The 23,710-nt window shown below is 38.4% G+C and overlaps 1 protein-coding gene across 1 annotated transcript in view; it reads left to right on the top strand.

Moving 5' to 3' along the window:
• Positions 1–22,790, top strand: part of LOC131414695 (T-cell receptor-associated transmembrane adapter 1) — a 33,636-nt gene extending 10,846 nt beyond the window's left edge. Inside the window, exons 2-6 of the mRNA XM_058555751.1 lie at positions 1,290–1,403; positions 8,509–8,545; positions 15,164–15,225; positions 17,812–17,900; positions 22,439–22,790. Coding sequence (XP_058411734.1) covers positions 1,290–1,403; positions 8,509–8,545; positions 15,164–15,225; positions 17,812–17,900; positions 22,439–22,720 — 584 coding nt within the window. The 3' untranslated portion in view covers positions 22,721–22,790. The remainder of the gene's footprint in view (positions 1–1,289; positions 1,404–8,508; positions 8,546–15,163; positions 15,226–17,811; positions 17,901–22,438) is intronic.
• The last annotated feature ends 920 nt before the right edge of the window (positions 22,791–23,710 follow it).

Consider the following 23,710-nt stretch of genomic DNA (forward strand, 5'->3'; position numbering starts at 1 on the left):
ACATTGCATTTCTGATTACGTGTGTACACATCCATGTCCCCAGCTAACAGAGAATTCCTGAGGGCAAAGATTCTCTGTTTTCTTTACCTTTGATTACATAATATAGGGCATAGTTCCTGGCACTGAGGAGATGTCTAATTGATGCTGTTTCAATATATAAATATATAGTATTATAGAATCACAGGTTACTTTTCTGAGGTCAGCATTCACATAGGTATATGACCACTAAGATAATTAGCCTAATTATATATATATGTACATATATATATATAGTATACCTTATATAATATTATATATGTAATATATAATACTATATATATATATATAATCAGGCTAATTATCTTAGTGGTCACTCATATATGTGTAAAGATTGCCATAAATAATCAAGGGCAACTCACAAAATCCCCTTTACGACTCAGGAATGAAAAAAGAGGCCTTCACAGAGGAGAAAGAGAAGCATAATAACTTTCCATTGTCCATTCATGAGGCTTTAAATAGAGAAAACTCCTTATGACCAATCTTAACAAAACTGGGTTACTATGATTCCAGAATTATTATCTAATTCCAACACACAGTATCTTCTACTACTGGGATTAATAGACAAGAAGAAGTAGTTTTTCATAAATAATGAAAGCACGTATGATTATAGTCTGAAGATGAAAGAAAAGGGGAAAATATAGCAAATTATGATTCTGGGTAATTTGGATGTTCTTGATTTTGAACTAAAGTTGTTTTTTTGCTTTTTGTTTTCCTGAGGAAGATTTGCCCTGAGCTAATATCCGTTGACAATCTTCCTCTTTTTTTTTTTTTTTTTGCTTGAGGAAGATTAGCCTGGAGCTAATATCTGTGCCAATCTTCCACTATGTTGTATTTCTCTGCCACAGCATGGCTGACGAGTAGTGTATGTCCACACCCAGGATCCGAACCTGCGAACCCCGGCCGCGGAGGCGGAGCCCACCATGCTTAACCAGTACGCCACGGGGCCTGCCCCCTTTTATAATCAGTCACCACTTGTCAAATTTTAGTAGCTAAATGAAAAATGTCTTCCATGTCATCAACACTAAGCATGTAGGAAACCTGCTTCCTTTTGCCCACGCTGAATGCAGGGATGTGTCACCGATACTGATTTTGAAATCTGTAAGAAGCCTTGACTGTCAATGTCAATTTCTTGGCAGAGGATTTGTCCTTTGTTGTGAATAAATACAATGGTTTTAATTGTGGGAATACCCAGTTCAAAACAAATGAGTGAGCAGCTGCTATATTAAGGGTCTGTTTGCTTTTGTTTGCAGGAAACCCTGAATGCCACTTTTACGTCTGGGCAATTCTAGCCTTCTTGGTTTTAGCTCTGGTTGTATCACTGCTCTTCAATATTTCCTACTATGTGGAAAAGCAGCGGCAACGAGGTAAGACATTTTGAGAAGTAGCCGCGTGGCAGCCGCTTGAGTGGAGACTGCATCACCGGAAAACCTACAGGAGCAGATAATTTTATGAAATGTTATCCAAGAGGATGTTTTTACCTGTAGAAAATCTATTTGATACATTTTTTTTCACCCTGAGGGTTCTCTTAAGAATGCAATTCATATGAGACATGTAAACAGACTGCCAATCTTAGCTTTGTCTCTGCCTTGTGGTATAGAATAGGAAGGGATTATCCTGGAAAAAGGTGTTTTTCCTCCTCCAAGTGAACAACCCATGAAGTTAGTCTATTCTGGAGAAGCCATAAAGGTTCTGTCTGATGTGTAATGAGAAAAGTGAAGACTGGATCTTTGAGGTTCCTCTCAAGCCTACTCAAACTTCTCAGCATCAGTCGCGGCCTCTAAAGTGCGGTAGGCTCTGTTGGGATCAGAAGGGAACTGAAAAAGCAATAGACGGAACCGTGGGCTTGTTGTCAAATACTCCCAGGGGCTAGCAGGGCAGGTCAAGACGATCTGCCACTGTCAGCTTTTCTTTTCAACAAGCTGGGCAGCAGTTTTAAGCATGTGCCTTTTACCCTCATGTGCGTGATTGAAATAGTGTAATGCCCAGCAACGGGCACAATCTTTGCATACTGTAGGCATTCAACATACGTGTGTTGAATGCATGGATGGATGGATGGAAGAATGAAAGTTTAACTATTTCTGGGAGGGGTCTTAATATTCTAGAATCAAAAAAACTATTGGAGGCAGGACGTTTAAGTGGTAATAAATGAGCAGAAAAGAAAAGATAAACATATTTTCTTTTAACAGATGAAAAGAAATAAAACAAAGTTAACAAAACTAAGTTAGACATGTGACCAAGAAAAATTGCATGAAGCTAATTTAGAACAATGTCAGATTCTGGGGAGAGTCCTTGATCTTCTTAGGAGTATCTTCTTGAGCGTTGATAATGCTAAGGTAAAATATAAAGAAGAAGGCATTATTGTCATGCAGGTTTGAAAAAAAAGAGGAGAAGCCCTAGCAAATGAAGTGGCATAGCTGATCAATAGCAAAATCAAGGATAAGTGACCAGTTTTTCTAATTCTCTGTCCAAAACAGTTTCCACCAGCACATACTGCTTTCACATTGTTGACCAAATGTCCTCACCCAGAAACCCAATACTCTTTTAAGATCTCTATTATACCATTTCTATGCCAAAGATGAAATGCCAGGCAAACAACACTTTTTCATTAGCAGTTGTTTCAGTAATTATTTTTAAAATCAAACGTTTTTTTCAAACATACTTTGTAAGTCAGATGCATGAATGACCCATCATCAGACATCTTCTAAAAGAGTGTCCTTCATAGAAAAAAAATGAGCTAAGAGTAGCACTTTTCTTTATACAATAGCTTAAAATGTCTATATTTTAATTTCTTAGATAGAAAATCTTATGAATGCAGAATTTGTCGCCTGAATTTTAAAAAGGTGAATTTAGAGCTATAAGGTGAAAATAACTTAAGTGGAAACCAGGACAAGAATAATCATTTGAACTGGTACTTCAATCGTCCATTGATTCCAGTGGTAATCCTCTGGAGATGTGTGTGGCGCCAGGGAACAAATCCGTTTTCCAATTCTCGTTTTTTGTAGTTTGTGCAATGGAACTTATTTATCCATATTCATACCATTTTGCCACCATACAAGCTCCTCTGGGGAGTCATTTGCTTATAACGGTTAGTTGACCACTACTAGAAGACAGTAGTCTAACTAAATAAAGCAAGCTTTTTGATTTTTTTAAAGACAGATTTATTTTATGTTTTTTCTTTTCAATTGTACAAACCCTTACTGCCTCAGCCATGCCATAAATGACTTTATTACCTAAAAGCAGTATGGTGGGAAATAACATTTTTTTTAAAAACCGGAAATAGTAAATTACATTCATTGATGTATTTTTAAAAATCAATTTCAGTTCCCTCAATTATTTTTTTTTTTAAAGATTTTATTTATTTATTTTTTCCCCCCAAAGCCCCAGTAGATAGTTGTGTGTCATAGCTGCACATCCTTCTAGTTGCTGTATGTGGGATGCGGCCTCAGCATGGCCAGAGAAGCAGCGCGTCGGTGCGAGCCCGGGATCCGAACCCGGGTCGCCAGCAGTGGAGCGCACTCACTTAACCACTAAGCCACGAGGCCGGCCCCACCCCTCAATTATTTTTAACATCATGGTTTTTGAAGTGAACCTGACGTGAATTAGATATCTGCTTTCAACATTTACCTGGGAGACCTTGTACAAGTAATAAAACTTCTCTGAGTTTCAGTCTCTTTATCTACAAAAGATGGAAACTACCCTCTAGACCATAGGGTTCTTGTAAGAATTATATAGACATCTTAGCACAGTGCTGGGCACTTAGTGGCTCAGTCCTGGACAGGGTACAGAGCACATCACTATTCTTGGTGGCCCTTGCCCTTCCTTCCCTCAGTTCCACAAATATTTGTTAAGGGCTTACTACGGCTACATAGTATCCCATTTAATTTTAACCTCTCTTATTTCAGTGAACATAGTTCCTCTGGCTTCTTCACTGCTTCTGCCATCCCTATCCTTTGTAGGCTCTCCTCAGCTCCCATCTCATTTCCTGCTCCCTCTCTATGTTATTTAACACATCTGTACAATAACCAGTTTTAGCCATAACAGTTGTGTTCATTTAAGTCACATACAGGTTCATTTTAGAGAGTTTTCTGCAGGCTTTCCTGGAATTGGTTCTAAACATTAGCCTATCGCAGATTATTTTATTTGAGCAGGAACGTGTCCCTCTTAGTGGAGCACCCAACCCCACGTCTTGCACTATGTTAGGGCACAAACCTAAGATTAGCCTTAGAGCAGTGTTCACTGATGCCAAAAAAATGCCTTTCGTTCTCAGCTCACTTGCCTTTTTTTCTTTCTGCAGCCCTTTCCCAACTGCCCCAACTTCTCCTGACATCGTTTCCCCAGTGTTAGTAATAACTGCCATCCTTTCTCTTTCAGATGAGCAAACAGCACTATCTTTATTTCTCACTCAGAGATTCCAGCTGGATTTGGGATTAGCTCTGCATACTGACTCCTTTCCAGTCTTCCTGAGGCCTCCCTCCTGCCTTGTTTCTCATAGACAGACCCACTAGAAGAGAGTCCAAAGCAGCTTTCCTGCTTTTAGTCTGCAAACACCATGCCCCTGTATCTGGCCTCATGTAACTTTTTATTTTTGCATCTTTGTGCTGTTCTTTGTTGCTAAGAAACTTGCAAGATATGACTCCACCTTGGCAAACAGTCAGTGAGTAAGTTTTGCTGGTGTATTAAATAGCTAACAGAAGAAAATCTCTATTCCAGCAACAATATAATATCTACACATTCAATCAGATAGACCAGATAAGCCTTCCCTTGATGTTTTCTGTAGCTGTGCTAGGTGGAAGCTTTGAAATGGAGATCTCCCTTCCCCCCAAAATAAATCTTTCGTTCTTATGTGATTCTTTGTCCAAATCTATTCTTTAGGAGGATTATATCTATTTCTTTTTCTGATAGGAATGCATTAGCGATTTCCTCCTTTAAATCCAAAAAATATTCTCTATCCAACCCGTCTTCCCTGTTTTGAGAAGAAGGATAAACAAGTGTATGGCTTTGCTCATACATCAAAGTCCTATCAGTATATCTTCTATGCGCCAGAAACTATTGCCCATTTTCACATTAAAAATGTATCAAAAAATTTTCATTATAGAGTTTAAGCCATGTGCTGTAGTTTCTTGTTATGTATTATGCACGGAAGGGTGAGCACTATAAAGAGGAAAACATGAAAGCAAATGTTTGCTCACACCCTCTCAACCATGAACCTGACCGCAGTGTTTGTATCTGAATCACAGGAGAAGATTACAAAAACTCACCCAGCTCTTCTCACACCCAGGCTTGCAAACGTGACTGCTTTATAGCAAAATTAAAACTACTCTTTTTTTTTTTTAAGTAAATATCATTGAAATGATTAAGTAGCTTTTAAACCAGGCCATTTATTTGTAAATCAATTTATAAGCCCTCATGACAGAGCAAGCTCTTTTCAGGATTCTGAGCTCGCTGACTTGCTCCTTAGCTGTAACCTCTCATCCTTTGATTACTACGCCCCTGTTGAAAGAGATCCTATTCCATCACACTTCTTACAGTAAGGATTATAAAACTAAAACCACACAAGTGCTGATAATCCAGCTCCAGATTACACATTTAAATTCTCAGAGGAGCGTGGAATGTGGTGTCTTTGGTTTTGTAAGTCCCCTGTCAGGGTGCTCCTTCAATGGAGGTTGTCTCCGTGTATAACGTCCTTTCCCCATTGCTTATTTTCCTCTTCACGATGTTTTAGTTCCCTTTCCTTCCATCTAAGCACCACATTATTATGCTGTATCCTTTATATGGTGGCTTCTACTTCCTTTTTCCCACAAAACTTTTTGGTCTAAAGCTTTTTTTGCTTTTCTCTGCTGATAATACCTCCAACTACATTTTCTCTCTACAAAGCTCCGCTTTTACAGATTACTTTAGTCTGCTTTCCAGGCACCAACATTCATACTCCAAGCACCTCCAATTGGAAGATTCACATTTTTTTTTTTTAAATATTAGTCTGTTGGGGGAAATATTTTTACTCCATCCCTATTTTTTCTTATTCTATTTAACTAATGTCACTCTTTGTTTTCAAATTCTTTGTTTATTTTTTATCTTTTCTTTCAATTTAACACTCAGTTGGTGACAATTCTTTTGCCAAAGGTGAGATTGGGTTATTTCATTCCAAATCAAGCTTGACTTATAAATCTTTTACTTTTAAAATAGCATCTAAATTATATCAGTTTGTTTTCAGCTTATCCATTTAATGAAGAAACTTCCCAATTCAAATCAGCACAATTAAATTGAGGCTTGCTATATGATATGGATTTAAAATGTATAATATTGAAAACCAACTTTCTCATTTTCTAAAATGTTGTTACAAAAATCATTTCATTTATCTTCCACATCTACTCGCACAATATAGGCATTATTATCCCTACTTGATGGATAAACTGAGAATCAGAGTTTTAAAGTGATTTGCATGTTGTCACATACAAGTGCATTGAAGAGTTGCTCCCTAAATCCAATGTCTTCTGATTTCTCACCCTGAATTTGTTCCATGATACATCAGGCTATACTTGACTAAATTTTTATATATGCTCCTTAATTCCAGGCAAATTTGAATAATAATTAATGACTTGAGTATTAACATTTCCATCATACAAAAAGAAATCAGCACATGCTTTATATTTTCCAGTTTACAATTTTCTAGTCTATATTAAATGTTTTATTCTTATGCTTATCGATATTATTTACGTTTCTCAACCTTTCTGATTTTGTTGGGCTTCCATTAACTTGTGGCTATGTGCAACAGCAGACTTCTCTAGGCTCCTTCCAACATCCACGTACATTCATATTCACAAGACTAATCTGAAGATAGTTGAAAATAACCACATCTTTTATATGCAGTTGATGGTAGGGCATTTCCTGTGGGCTAGAAGAGGGATATTTTGGATATATCCCAAATGGATTACATTCATCATTTTTGGTCCCGTAGCCGCTTGGTGTATATGCTCTGCAAAAACTTCTCACATATGGTCCTTCACAGAATTCTTCCAAACACGTTGACATATGTCATGTCCATTTCGTCTTCCAATGTGATGATTTTAATAATTTGTTCTAATACTGTTTCTCTAACAGTTAATGACCTCTCTGGAGAATAACTCAACTTTGTTGCACATAAATCTAACTAAAAATAATCTTTGTGGTTTTTTGGTGACTTATTCAATTAGTTGGAAATGTTTTTGCCAGTTCCTTACCAATACACAATGTTTTTCATATGTTAAAGATGAAAGATCACCATTTGGTTACTGTTGTCTCTGAGTCTTTGTCAGAGACTCAGATAGTACTGGACTTCATTTTTATAGGTAGCTTTTACAAGATTTTAGCTTTTATTTAATGCCAGGTTAAATAATATACAATCAAAATATAATAAATATCATACTATAATGTCCATCCAGTGTAACATCAAAGAAAATTTATTGATGAACAGATAGTACAGACTGTCTGTTCTGATCTTAGTTATTGATCCTAGTTATTAAAAAATATTCTGTGAATTTCCCTTAATTTCCTTCAATAGTTCGTTATGAATCTATTGCCTTTCACTAAAAAATATTCTTGAAACTATTTTTTCCAATTTTAAATTTGTATATTTAATTTGAGGTAAAAAATACTTTCTTTTATTTGCCTTTGAACCACCACCTTCAAGGTTCAAGAGTGGGTTACTTTCTGAGATTGGGCACATAATTTTTTCATGGTTTTATGATCCTACATCAGATCCCTGGTCAGTCTTGTTACTGCTGCAGACCAGTGTATTGTTTCTTTTAAAAGCCATTCTACTGTTTTGATTAATTTTAGAGACTGTATTTCCAGCTTTTTCCAGATCTCTTCTCCCTAGAACCCTTATCTCTCCTTACCTCTATCTGCACCATGTAGATGAAATGGAATCACAACCAGAGCAACTTCCTGAACATCATTTTTGTGTTCATCACATGACAAGAAATGTTAACTGACACTTCAAAAATAGATAGATAAATAAAGAAATAAACAAAAGTGTCTTCTAGGGATTTTTTTTTTTTTTTTGGTAAGGAAGAAAAGCCTATTCAAACCAGCAAGGGCAAAGAGGGACATTTGTCAGAAGGAGGCAGAGGTGTTTCATGGAACCCAATGGCAGAAAAGGTAGCCGTGCCCCACAATGGACTGGAACCATGGGCAAGGCAGGGACAGAGGGTCCAGCGTCTCAGCTTGGTGTTCCCCTGTATAAAATGGCTGCATATCTGGGCTCTACACCGCTTCCAAGCTGCACTGTTTCCATCCCCAATTACCAAGAGAGAATATGATTGGCCCAAATCACAGAAGATCTTGATCTCTAGTTCTGTCAGTGGTGGCTGAGTGGCTTGATTAAAGATGGTAACTGACATTGAGGCAAAGCCCCCCTCACAACACTCTCTGAAGATTTAACAAATGTATATCAACATTTCTTTTAATTTGTCTATTTTGAATACCTTTCAGATAAAACATACAGGTACTCCGAAGACTACATTCCCAGGTACGTAGAAAATGAGTTATGTGTTATGATTTGCAGGTAATAAGGGAAAGTAACAAATACTATATTGCTTATAAGGTTGGCTCAGGGATGTTGCATTTTGGTAAAAATAAAATGAAAAGTGAGATTTAATTAATTTTACTCCCATCTGAAGATTAAAAGCTATAACAGTATTATCTGCCCCAGTTGCTTGCTCCTCCTGATTCAATGAGAGAGCTGGGTGAAAGATGAAATGAGACTGTAACCTGGTATCTACAGAATTCTCATCAATTTCAGAACGAGATATCCTAGATTGTGATTCAGATCAGACTGTGAGAATGCAGTCTCATTATATATAGAATTGTGTGGCCTCAAGAATTTAGGGTGGAAATAAATCTGGCAATATCTAATAAAATTTAAGATATGTATACACACATATAGACAAGGATGCTATGTGGTGTGCTGTTTTTAGGGGTAATGTCAGTCAATATGCAAGTGTGATAAATAAACTATAAAATAGTATGCAGTTATAGATGTAATTTATTCTCTTTAATAGTTATTGAGCTAGTTGCAAAGAAATTTGTATAGTATGATACTTTTTTAAAAAATAAAAAGGTTTAAGGTGTAAATCATAGCACAGAAATTTCATTTTCTTGGAAAGTATATTCTGACCCAAATGTGTCATTAGATTGGAGATTTCTCTTTTAGGATTAAAAAAATCTAAATATAGAGAATTTCCTAGAGGACTCTTCAAGACCTTTTTGAAACGGTAGACTGAAAGGCTGAAAGGTCTCACAAAAACACAGAGCTTTCTCACTAGGTAGGATAAGATTATAAGCTTTTTCTTGGCCTCTAAAAGGTCTTTTTTTTATTCTTCTCCATGTGGAAATATCTCTGGTAGATTCAGAATCTGGGCTGTAGGCAGACCCACACAAAAAAAAAGAAAATATTTTTATGACTACTCTTAACATAGGATTCTATTACATAATTTTCAAGTCATAAGCTCATATCAAAAGTGATTTGCTGATTTGGTTATAACAAGAAATATGACAAAGAAAATCTTATATAACCATGTAGAAGTTAATCTCTGATGATTGATTTGATAGTTATCATTTTAAAGACAATTAAGATGCAACGTGATAGAAAGTCTTGTGATTTGATCATTCTGCTAAAGACTGGGTTGGTAGTTTTTGGATTAGGATGGTAAGAGACAGAAGGAAAAATTGGTAAAATGCCCATCTCAAAGCAAGCAGGCTCTTAGCTGTAGGGCAAATGTGGAAAAGATGCTGATTCTTTTACAACATTCATTCTTTGTATAAATATTCATTCAACAAATAGGTACTGTGCTAGACGATAGAGATACAAAGATGGAAAGATGCACATCCTTCCTTCAAGGACTTAATAATCTGTTATCTATTGTAATAGATCTCCACTTAGGCAAAATTTGACTATACAATGCAAATTTTATCCATAAAAAGTGGTTGGCATGTTAATTCACAGTTTTATGTATGTGTTTTGCAGCTTGTCTGATTATATAGTTTGGGAGCTAAAATCACCTTTGTAGGAGGGGCGTGGAGGCTCCAGGAGAGAAAAACAAACATGGAACTATCTCCTGCCATTAAAACTTGAGCATTAAAACAAGTGGAAATAAGGGCTGTCTTTCTTGGATAGGGCTAGAATTCCTGATGCCTCCTCAGTGCTTAGATGGCTTGAGGCTAGGATTGCCTACTGCACCCTGTCCCTGCCTCTACTCAACATTAGGTGGGAAGCCGTGCTGGAGGGGAAAGAAATTTGCTTCCCTCCCCTTATCTTCCTGCTTCCCCACATCCCTGCCCTTCCTGCACTAGCAGGTCAGACCTACTGCAAGGACAGTGTAGCAACTACATCTAACAGAAAGTCAGATACACACCTCCTGGTGTTTACCCCTGAGCCACTTTATTTTTCCTTTAAAACATAATTCTACACAATTCTTGTCTTTTGATCTATGTTAGGAGGATAAGGCAGTGGGAATATCATGGTTTTGAGATCCAGACTATTCTGGATTTTAATCAAACTCTTGTAATTGCTAGGTTTGTAGTGCTGGGAAAATGGGCGTTGGTGAACTTCAGTATATCATCTGAAAAATCCGGATTATAATTTACTACTTTCCTTATGAATGGTAGTCGATAAAGAAGATGCTGCTTGATTGGATGAAAATTAAGGTCTAAGAAAATTCCTACCCATGCACAGCACATTCATCCTCTAGTTTAGGAAAGCAGCTCAGTTTACAATTACTTTATGCTTATCATGAGTCCTCAGTTGCAGAGTCTCTCTCAAAAACTTAGGACAAATTCCCAGCAGCTTTTGCCTGGTCTGCTCCTGGGTGGCACTGAAGGTGTTTTTATCACAAAGCATATCTCATCTCAGCTATTCTTCCACCTTAAGATGATTTCTTAGGTTTCTGGGGCTCTGCAGGCTGGAGATCCCCTTTCATTTCCCCACTTTGCTAAATAGACTAACCTAGTGCTCTGGAGCAGACCTTTAGTCTCAACTGTCCTCTTCGCCTGTTCTCAGGGTGGAGGATTCACCTTACGACAATGGAACTCCTGGGTAGCCTTCCCTGCCCTCTCAGACTTCCAAGTGGATATGCACATGAGGCCCTCACTGTGATCGCTGCCATGCTTGGAACCAAAATATCTCCAAGTTTTCCAGCCTTCTGTTTACTTCTTCTAATGTGCAAACAACCATAACCCAAGCTCCGACCCTGTGTGACTGCAAGAAGTCCAGTCCTTTCCTAAATCTTTCTGGGAATCCCTGAGAAGTGCATATAGGTTCCAAAAATCTTATTCTTGGTTGCCATTTTGTTTTCCCTAGCTCTGTGTCACTGCTCTAGGATTCATTCCCCATGTCTTGAGAATTCTTCGTGCTGGCAGATCTTTCCGGTCTTCTTTCCCCCAGACTTTACCAAAGACCCTTCTTTTTAAGTGCTCTAAAGCACTGGAAATATAAGCTCCTTGTGTTTAAGAGACTTTACAAAGAAATAGGCGTATTAGAAGGGAATTTGAACACTGACCAAGAGAGTAAAAATTTAGTGTTAGATATCGTTGCTGAGAGTCCGTTAACCATCCCCCTTGTAGGGAACAGTATGGTTCTCAGCAAACCCTAGCCATACTAACCCTAGCCATAGAAAACATTGGTGAGGTTTACACTCTTCCCCTGGACCAGGGGTCTATCTTTGGTGTCCTCTCACCCCACGTTTAAGACACCTACACCCATGGCACAGTCCCTGCCAAAGAGAGCAAAAATTTAGACGGGGATACTCAGGAACACATGGCTCCAGCAACTTTCTCTTTTCTCTCCTGCGTCATTGCTTTTTCTATCCCTTTTGTATCATTCCCATCAATATGTAAACGGACAGTATTGTCCCATACCTTAAAAAACAAAAAAGAAAAGTTCCCTTAGTACTAGATTGCCTCTCCATTGCTCTGCATGCTCTGCACAGCAAAACTTGAAAGTCACATCTACATTCTGTCCAGATTTGCTGGCTTCTCTTCCCCTTCTCCTCTTCTTCCTTGACCCTACTACTCTATTCAATCTTCTGTCTTAAATCATCCACTGACTCAGCTCTTGTCAAGGTCCCCAATGAAATCCACATGGCCAAATCTCAGTCTCATCATATGCATTTGACACACAGACACTCAGTCCATCTGTAGCATTTGATACACTGACGCTCTCTACCTCTTGAGACACTTCCTTCTCTAGGCTCTGGGCCACCCCATCTTTGGTTTCCCTCCTTACTTACTAGCAGCTCCTTCTCCTTTGCTGGTTCCTGAACCTTCGACATCAGAGTGTCCAGGGCTCGTCTAGTGATCCTCTTCTCTGTCTATACTCATTCCATAGTAACTTCATCCACTCTCCTGGCTTTAAATAACATTTATACACTGAATAGAAATATCTATTAAGCAAATCAAGTTAACACTTACCAAAACCAATTTCTGATAGACCCCTAAGCTTGCTCTTTCCTCAATCTGATAACTTTCCTGCCCTTTAACTTAAAACAGCTTTATTTGGTTTTGTAGAAAATTCTTTCATTTTTATTTGGATATTGGAACCCTACACTTATATCATAGAATTTGGGAGCTGAAAAGAACAATAGAGATTAAATAGGTTAATATCCTTGTTTTAGGATAATAAATAAGGAAATTGAAACTCAGAGAATTTATGTCCAAAGTAATGATTTTTTAAAAATTGAATTTACTTATTTAATATACTTAGATAATAAAGTATTTGAGGCATTTTTTTGAAAAGGACTCACAATAAAATAATGATAAACTATAAATAAAAACTTTAAAAGTGGAAGCTAGAGAAAATATACATGAAAGTAGAAAATTTGGACCCTAGTAAACAATACAATCAATATTATTTTAAATTTTGGAGTGTCAGAAAACAGGCTCATTAGTTAGAAGACCATTTCAGACATGTTCAGAGCAATGGAGATTCTGATCTGGTCCCAAACTCAGAGGTGCACTAGCTTCTAGGATATGGGCTTATTTATTAATTTATTCTTAATAGTAATTAGTCTTCCACATAAAACACTGCCAAACATTCATGTTTGAAGTTTATTAGATACTTGCAATAGGCTGGAGCTATTTGGCATTGCTAAGTAAAAATATAATTTTTGACTTGTTGCTTAGGCAACTGCTCCTTTACACTAGTGTATTTGAGATGATTAATCATTTGAGACCTGCCCGTAGACATAGGGCACTGCATTATAAATCACATCTTATTTTCCTTCATAGGGAATGGAATGATGTTCATTTTTTGGACATGATTTATCATTTGCACGTTGTGTCTACTATCCATGTGTGCTAGGAAAATGGATGGATTGTCTTATTAAAAATTCTTCACCTTTTGCTATTATATTCTCTGCATAGCCAGAGAAAAACCATGCGCAGGAATGAATTTGCATCCCAGTATTAAGGAGTATTGAATTACCGATGAAAAGAAAGTTTACAAATGAGTCCCTTTGTTATCAGATAAGCGAAATACATGCCAACATCTGGACTTTTCAAACCATTTCACACAGATATCATTTGATCAGTTACTTTTTTTAAGGACACCTGCTTACTATTTACATATACCATGTCTTCTCTCAGAAGCATGGGGAGTAATATAGGTGTTATGCCTTGAGATAAAAAGTTCTGTTTTCTTTTGATGCAATTCCCTCCAGCTCTCAGTGATATGTAGTCTCAAAGTTAAAGCAGTTGCTACTATTTTATGAAATGCCACTCTCACTGCCTGATATGTTTCTCTGTTCCCAGCCTGCCATTGTGAGAGCTGGTCACCAGGGCCATTGTCACTGTCTGGTGACAATGGTGGGTTATCTACTATAACCCTAATAGCATTACTTAGATGAGGTTGTAAGGAAATTTAATCAAACATCAAGAACAAATAGTGTTCAGGGCTTTAGGACCAGACTTGCATTACAATCCTGTCACTGCCAGTTACTGTCTGTGTGTCTTTGGACAATTTACCTCTATGAGTTGCAAATTCCTTATATGCACAGTGGGGATAAAAAAACGCATCTCATCAGGTTCTCCTGAGGGTTGAATGAGCAGTGGTGTAAAGAGAAGCTTTCATAATTGGTAGTTATTGCTGATATTACACATGAGGCTAGGGAAAATATGTTAATCTATCCAAATCTCAGACTTCTCACTTGTCAAGTGGGGAATAATAATATTCTTGCTGAATTTCTCTGGGTCTTTTTTAAAAAATTATTTTATTGAGGTCATATTGGCTTATAACATTGTGTAAATTTCAGGTGAACAGTATTATATATCAGTTTCTGTACAGACTGCATCGTGTTCACCACTTAGTTTTTATCTGTCACCATACACACTTGCCCCTTTACCCCCTTCCCTTCTGGTAACCTGGTAACCTTCTGTGTTTGTTTATCTTCCACCTATGAGTGAAATCATATGGCGTTTGTCTTTCTCAGTCTGCCTTATTTCTTATCACCGCATCTGGATATAATAGGTGATCAGTCATTTTACTGCTCCTGCCAAGCTGAATCTACAATATTTCTTTGGCCTTTTGTTGTTTAAATGTCACTGTCACTTAATATTTACTTAGTAAACATAGGTTGAGGGGATTGCTCAGAGTGGTATTCTGGGCACGCAACCAGGCAGTGCAAGATACAGTTAAGAGCACAGATGACCTAGGTTCTAATCCCTGCTCTGCCACTTACTGGCCATGTGACCTTCAGCAAATCATACGACCCCTTTGTGCCTCAGATTCCTTATCTATCAAGAGGGGATGCTATAGTGCCTATCTGGTCAGATCAGTGTGAAAATTGAATGAATGAATATATAAAATGCACTCAAGTAGCATCTGACAAACAGTAAATGCTAAATGAATATTCTCTATCACTATTCCCTGAAAGAACGTCCAAAAAACAACTTTTCAAATTTATACACACACATGCAGGCAGGCGTGTACACACATTTGCATTCCTTCACTCATTCGCATGTAAATATATCTACCTTGGTAGCCCAGGCTAAACAAGAACACGCACCAGTTTACCCACTATTAAATTTTAGAAATTAGCTAAGAACTATGTGCAAAGTGGATTCTAATAAGGTAAATTATTTTTCCTTATTATAGGGAGGATGAGTATTACATTGAAGACACACCAATTTATGGTAACTTAGATACCATGGTCTCAGGTAAGTTGTATTTTTCCAGGAATTAAATTAATCTATAAATTTATTCCCTCCACTTAATTCCACAAAGAATTTGAGGTGGCTTATTTTTGGTCACAGTCTCATTTAAATATCCCAATGGTAACCATAAATTCAAGTCTCTTTAGCATATTGTTTAGCTTTACAAAGCTGCATGTTGTAAATTGTATCACAACATTCGGTGTAAATCAACATCCTGTTTTTCTCTATTCTTTTCATTTCACTCTAGTAGTAATGAGAGTACAGGAAGACTCTGTTACCATGAACTTTGACACACATAGAATTCTATGAAATAAAGCTATTTCTAGAACAGAAAATGGCCCAGGGAAACAGTGCTGTGTGCTCTGTATACAAAAGCAAATCTACAGTGAATAATCTGGAACAATGAACCCGTTCCCTGGTTTCCCCTGTTTTAACTCATTCTTTTTTGTGTGTGAGGAAGATCAGCCCTGTACTAACATCTGCCAGTCCTCCTTTTTTTTTTTGCTGAGGAAGACTGGCCCTGGGCTAACATCTGTGCACATCTTCCTCCATTTTATATGGGACGCCGCCACAGCTTGGCTTGCCAAGCGGTGAGTCGGTGCACGCCAAGGATCCGAACTGGGGAACCCCAGGCCGACGCAGCGGAGCACGTGCACTTAACCATTTGTGCCACTGGGCCGCCCCAGCTCATTCTCTTTTTTTTTGTGAGGAGGACCAGCCCTGAGCTAACATCCAATGCCAATGCTCCTCTTTTTTTTTCGCTGAGGTAGACTGGCCCTGGGCTAACATCCATGCCCATCTTCCTATACTTTATATGGGACGCCACCACAGCATGGCTTAACAAGTGGTGCGTTTGTGCGTGCCCGGGATTCGAACTGGCGAAACCCGGGCCACCACAGCGGAGCACGTGCACCCAACCGCTTGTGCCACCAGGCCGGTCCCAGCTCATTCTTTTTAGGTAGAGGACTGAGAGCTACACTGATGGCAAGTGGGGAAAGAGAAGAGGTAATCACCACTGAATGGTTATATACTTTTGTTTTTATGTAACAAGTATGCTTCAGTTCCCAGCATCCCTCATTACTTGAAACATCCCAACCACCCAACACCAAAATGCCCCTAAATTCTGATCCCAGAGCTCTGAAGAGAGAAGCCATGAGGGTGATGCTGGCATTTAACCCCATCCTTACTCTGCAAGCACTTCACTTAATTCATGATGGGAGACTTGGGGGTTAATTCCTATTAATCTCTGAGTCTTGAACACAGAGATTTCCAGTAATGCACTAAATTTACCTGAATCTCTATAGATCAAAACAGTATGGAATTCTCCTCAAGTTAAGAATGTGAGAATTTTAAAGGATTCAAGCATTTATTTAATTTTTGTCTTTCCCTCCAGTGTAAAGTGTCCCCTAATCTCTGCACTCTGAGGAATCAGAAACTATTTTTCAGGAATATACTATTAAAAATAACTTGCCCTCCTGTTTCACCTTGCAGAATTGTGGTGCCCATCTGTAATATCTGAGAACTTAAATTTTTATGCTCTGGTGGCTTAAAGCCCACTATGTCTGTAATTGCTATAGCTCAGTGAGCACAGGTGTCACTCCCACAGGCTCTGATTGAGTAGGTCCAGGTAGAGCTTAGGAATCTGCCATTTAACAAATCTCCCAGGTGATTCTAATGCAGGTTTTCCATGGATCATGCTTTGAGAAACATCACTCTCTGGACCTTTCTCTGTGTTGCTTTTCAGAAACGGTTGAATGATTTTGAGGTACTCTGTACTATAGTAAATATGTCTTTTTTCCTATGGGGTCAAATTGGTACAATCCACATTTCTGCCAGGTTACTGGCCATGCTACAAGTCACTATCTCTCTTTCCTCTCCTTTTTAAATGGGCATATCTGGAGGAAGAAAGGTATGGGTGATTCAATAAGCCTGTCCCCACAAGATGAAGAGAGGCAGGTCTGCTGGCTGTTGGACACTGCACAAAACTCCAGATACTTAGGACCAGCATTCCACAGGTCCAGACTCTCAGAAGAGCCTGGCTGAACTGTCCTATCACTGATTTATGGCACAAAATCTGTGATCTAAACCATCTTTTTCAAAAATAGGATATAGGGTTTATAATTCCTCCAAGTAAAACTTCTTAGTCATGGAGAAAATTACCAAACTGTCGTCACCAATGTATGTGTACTGGGCTTTATGCCACCATGCACCATTTGCAATCACACCTAAATAGAAGAGACACAGGCAATCCTTTAGCTCATGTGATCTGTGTAACATCTAAATGGCAATTGAAGTTGAGACTGTCATGTCCTGCAAAGGTATACAAAAATTAATAGGATCTAGTCCGTGTCCCAAGTGACCTTCCTTTTGTCTTGTCGTTAATGCTGTGGGGCAGAAGACTTCTCCACTGTCTGATGCGCAGAGAGCAGCTCGCGCTTCCTTACCTCTTCGCGTCTCCATGAGAAAGCTGGTCAAATGACTCCTGGAGGTTTCACATTTACAGCTAAATGTTGTTTGGGTCACGCATTTTTATTTGTGCCAGCATTTTTTATTTTTCCGTGGTAAATCATGATCTTTTCAACTCCCAAGAACCAATGGATGAAAATTGCTATGAACAAATGAAAGCCCGACCGGAGAGATCTGTGAATCAACTGCAAGAAGCCACGGCACCTGCACAGGTGAGTTTTGTTTCCTGTATCGAGGGTGAAGCTCAGCCTAGATCACAGCACAGCCCATGTTTCAAGAGCATAAAGGTGGCGCATCCCGATGCACATCTGAAGCAGCCTCTTAGAAACTTTGTGGTCTGAATCAGTGTCAAGTTCTGGGATTTGAGCTCTCAAGGGAAACTCAAAAGCAAATAAACAGTGCTCAGAACCACATTCAAAGAGCCAAAATTGTGTACAGTTACGGACGCAATAGATTTGAAGGAAAAGTGGATTCTCGTAAATAATCAATTAAGCTTTTCCTTTCAGATTGAGAAAGTGTGTGCATCACAGAGATGAATACAAAAGTTGACACATGCATAATGCTCATGAGACCTAGATGTCAGGAATTTATGGGGAGGGGCAGAAAAAGATAGACCTTTAGTTAAAAGATAAATTAGCTGGCTATAAAAGACCATACTTCTAATTTACAAGGCAAATGAGTGCACATTTTAATACAAGTCCTATGGCCGTGGTCTTATGGCAAGAGGTTTTCACATGGCTTGTGTGGGGATAGCTTGGAAGAAAGCCTAAGCAGAAACACATGAAAACCCAAGAAGAAATGGATAGTTTCTCCTTTTCCTACCAAATCAGTTCAGCCTCCTCAGACATAGCGCTGACTTAGTCAAAAGCCATTCACAATTCTCAGCCTACATGCTGCTGAAGTGTTACACATTTCAGTTAAAAGAGTTCTTCTTCCCACCCCTCCCAGATCTTCTCCCCTCAGTTATGAGCTCTTGCTACTCACTGGAAATAGTCATAGGGCCAGCATTTCCTGTGCAGCTGTTAGGTGTCAAGCCTTGAATTATGTGCTTTCTACGCATTATCTTCTTAGATTTATCTGAGGGAGGCAGCATCACTATTCCCATCTGACAGAGGCTTGCAAAGGGTGAAGAATTTGCCCTAGAGTGCTCAGGTGCTAAGTGGGGAGACAGAATGTAAATTTAGTCCTGTCTGACAGGAAATATTCTCCTCCCTAAGATGGGTCACATCTTGGAAACTTCCCACTAAGGTAGAATTTTTCTCTTCTTCTTTGTATGAATCCCCTAATAAATCAGAATTCCTGACATTTTTATTAAGAGACCAAGATATGGTGAGGTTTAAGCAAAATGTAGAGTCACCATCTGATGGGGAAATACATCATCTGATGCTCAATTAAGTGTAAAGTGCATTTTTAGATAAAAGGTATGAAAAACTGCATGTTATAGTATGATCTGTTAAATCCTTGATAAGAAGAAGAAAATCTCTCAAAGAAGGTTAAAATGTAACCACACCATCTGAAGTGTAAAGATTCATAGCAGCTTACTTGTGAAAGAAGTGAAATTCTGAATAGAAGTTACTATTTAATACATATCATGCGACAGGCCAGCTTTATTTGAGCTGCATCTGGTTTTTACTCAAGTGGAAATTGCACAAAGCCTTAAAATGTCTTTAAGAGTCTGCTCTTTTATAAATTATGTATTTAAGAATACTTCTAAGCGGATTAGTCTTTAATCTATTACACCTTTCTCGCAAATTTAGCTTCATAAATTAGAAATAATCTCTTTATATTTACTTAATTTCATTTTATTAGAATGATCATTATCAAAAACACTACACAGTTTGCTGCTACAATACTTACTTTGGTCAATTACAAAAGCATAAGGAATCTACGATACTATGCATAAAGCTTAACGGATAAAGTGGTTTTTGGAAAAATGGAAATCAGCTCCTTGCCTTTGAAAATGATGTGTCTGGTTCAGAAGTTAACTTCAGTATCTCAGTCTACTAACTAGGAAGAGTTAATCAGGAAACCTCCTAATAAAGTGAGTCCACATGAGTTTCCATAGCCTAAAAAAGGTGAGGGACCCAAGAGTGAGCTCACTCCTCTTCTCTTATTTTTATGTCAAAATCTGTCGCCTATCTCTCCTTTCCCTCCTGTGTCAGAAGCATCCTCTCTCCTTTCCAAAGCTAATATTCCCACTTATGCTCTTGACCATTTCTCCTATTTCTTTCAAGATCTTGCACCTTCAATTATTTGTCTCCATTTTACATTTTTTAAATGAATCGTTACTATTTACCTACCATATGCACAAATCACCCCAATATCTAAAAACATAAACAAACAAAACAAAACTTTACTTCAACCCATTTTTCTCTCTGATTCCTACACTGACTCTTACTTGCCTCTACTGTTTCCGTAGATACACATTCTCTTTCACTGCTGGTAAATATTCTCTACCCATCCACTCAACTGAAACCATACTCTGGAAGTCACAGGTGACTATTACATGTACAATTTGTGGTCCTTTCTCAGGACTCACATTCTTTGAGCTCTGCAGCACTTGATAAAGTTGACCAATTGTTGACCAGACATACATTATTTGGAATGTTTTCAACTATAAGTGCAGAAATTCAATTCAAACCACTTTAGCATAAAAGGGAAATTTCTGGCTCATATAACAGAGAGATGTAAGGGTGTATTTTGTTTTTGAGATGACTGAATATAAGGGCTCTCTCCATTTCTCCTCCCTGCTTCTCTCTGTTACTGACTTCATTCTTTTCTATTACCAACAGACTCTTCCATTGAGTCTGGGCAAGCCACTGGCAGACCCAGATTTTCTTCCTCCCAGTCCCAGGAAAAAACACCTTTTCTATTCCTGCATCTGTCCATCAATCCCAAAGATGCCTTGGCTCTATTGAAGTCACGTGTCCTTTCTTGGGTCAGCTTCCATTGCCGGGAGGATGGGTGATGTAATTGGATTCAGCCTAGGTCACATGCTCAGTCCTGTGCTGGGCTTGGGGTACAGCACTGTAATTGACAGCCTCTCCAGGACCAGATAGAGGAGAGGAATTTCCCAAAGGAAAATGGAGAATTTATCAAAGAAAAAGGATAGAGTGAAGTGGTGGACAGACGAAAAAAATATCCACCGTTTGTATTACTAGGGGCCTTCTGGTTGTTTTGCACGTCACTGACCTCTCCTTCTGTGTCAGCCTGGGCAAAGACAAAGCAGGGAAAAGCAGGAGGTGTGTGCAGGAAGCAGTCAGTTGTCCAGTGGAACCCCGGAATACAGGGCTTATATAGGGGAGAAGAGGGAATGAACATCAAAAAAGTGGAGTACAAGCTCGGGAAACCTTGAGTGTCGGGATATGAAATTTGGACTTTATTCCATAGGCTAAAATTTTGGAGACAGGATGGTAAAAAGATGAAAGTTGTGCCCTAGGAAGATAATTTGAAGACAGGATACGGGTAACCGGCCGAGGGAAGGAACTAGAGCAAGGTTACCAGTTAGGCAGCTGTTGCAATTTTCCAGAAATGACTATTTGAGGAATAAAAAGTCAGACAAAGACACCAGAGAGGTTGGAAGTAGAACCATCTCTTCTGCCTGATAGCAAATATGACGTATAATTCTTAGCGTGAAAATGAGTACATCAGGGAGATGCTTTCTGACGCATTAGGGGCTTCGTTAATCCAAATGTTGTTTCCTTACCCCCTGCCCCCACAACTATATAATTTTGGCCTACTCTTATAGGTAAATCCTTGGCACAGAAATTGTTTATTTATTCAACGACTGTCTTAAAGTTTTAGCCTATAACTTCTAATAATTATAATCCCACACCTAACTTTTGGACAGTGGTTATAGCTTCCATATATATTATCTCTATTTGCTCATAACACTGTGTGATAGGTACTCCCATTTTATAAGCCAGAAAACTGAGGCCCACAAAGAGTGTTAAGGAATTGGCCAAGATCCCATGATCATCGGTATATGACAGAGCCAAGATTCAATCCTAGGCTTTCCAACACCAAATTCAAGGTCTTGCCTTCAAGCCTGTTGCCTCCTCAAGTTTCCCTGGCCTCCAGTCCTTACTCTAGTATTGACCCACCTCTAGGCCAGAGAGGACCACCAGACCCTCTTGGATACAAATGAATATCTCCAAAGCCAACCTAAAATGGGCTGCAGGGGACCTGGGGAGAGGCAGGCAAGAAGGAAATAACAGGAAAGATGGGAAATGTAAGTCTTGCCAGATGCTATCCCATAAATGGACACTGTTATCTTTATACTTCAGAATCTCAAAAATGTAGAAATATTGGGGACTTTTGTGGGTACCATCAAATGACCAATTATTAAACATATGTAAAGTAGACTTTGTGATTTATGAAATTCCTTCCTATCATGCTTGTCCCTGTTTAACAAATTGGAGGATTGTTACTCGGTAAGAGCAACATGGGGCAAGAGCCACCCGACATGAAGGCAGGTAAGAGTCCACCTAAAATGTTCAGGTATATTTTGAGTACGAGAAAGAAATGAAAATACACACACACGAATTTCATCTAAGTATTTTTTTCCACTCAAAATTCTTGAGCTGACTATTGTTTTTCATTGTCATCCTAACTGACAAATTTGGCAAAACAAGGTGGCTGAAGCCCAGAAAACAACCTGCTTGTTTTTTGTAGGCCTTAGAAATTCACAGACGTCACCAAAGTTAAAGAATGGGCTAACAATGAAAAATTGACACGCCTTTCTTTTTAGGCAACCAATGAGGCACGGATGTTCTACGCCTCACTGGCTCCCAGCCAGGAGAGGAAGCACAGGAAGCCCAGGAAACACGATGCTTATTTGTCAGACAAGGATGGAGATGAGCAGTTACACGCAAGGAAGGCCAGCCTTTCTAAGACCTCTTTGGTAGACAGTTTCCCACCCGAGAGCCAGGCAGTAGAGGAAGACATTCATGATGATCCCATCAGGCTGTTCGGACTGATTCGTGCAAAGAAAGAACCTACAAACCAGATGGACTATGATCTAGCTCAATGATTGGCTGTTATTGGAGATAGTTGTTAAAAAGAACAAAATCCCCATACGACACAGCATAATTTGGCAGGATGCCAATCTGATCATTTATTGGTGAGATCGCAGCTTCTTTCTTATCCAGAGTTTCCATTCATGTACACCAAATGTAATGCCGTGCAAATTAGTTATATGAATTAGTTATCTGAATTTACTTAAAAAATGCCTTAGTAGTAAAATCTAAACTAACATCAAGTTTGCAGCTTGAGCCTGATCATGAAGTCACAACTTCACCAATACTTAATACTCAGTAAAATAAAACAACAAAAAAAAATGTTTTAAGCGTTAAGTGTGTTCTGGAACATGATGAAAGAAAAATAAAAGTCCATGTCTTTTTAAACACTTCTTTCTCATCAGCGTGTCTCACTCCATAATTGGGAGAAATTTCTGATTGAAAGGCATGGGAGACATTCAAATACATTTCTGAGAGAAGTGGGATGATCCTCTTAAGAAATATTTCTCCCAAATGGAAATATCTTTATTAGTTTAAAAAATTGTTATAAAATTAGTGCATGCTCCTTGTTACAATAAACAGGTATCAAAAAGAGTTTAGATATTCAACTAGCCAGAGGTAATCACTATGAGCAACTTTCTATATAGCCTAGATATTTTTCTGGGCACGGCCGTGTACACACATTTGTTGTTTCATTTTTCTTTTTAACCAAAAAAAAAAGGAGAGTGATTGCCTGCTACATATTATTTAAACTTTTTTCACTTAGTTTATTTTGAATTTATTTTCACTGTTATTTTTAACTATAATTAAATGCAGTTATATATTGTAATTTTAATGCCTGCGTAGCAGCTCATTAATGACTACATTAGAGTTTATTTAAATAATGTTAAAGGACATTTAACTCATTTCCAATTTCTGTTTTTTTGCTTTTACAAATAATATTGTAACGAGAATGCATCTCCACATGCGTTTAGGTGCTTGTCTAACTACTCCTTTAGGCTAAA

The sequence above is a fragment of the Diceros bicornis genome, chromosome 15, assembly GCF_020826845.1.
Source record: "Diceros bicornis minor isolate mBicDic1 chromosome 15, mDicBic1.mat.cur, whole genome shotgun sequence".
Classification (NCBI taxonomy): Eukaryota; Metazoa; Chordata; class Mammalia; order Perissodactyla; family Rhinocerotidae; genus Diceros; species Diceros bicornis.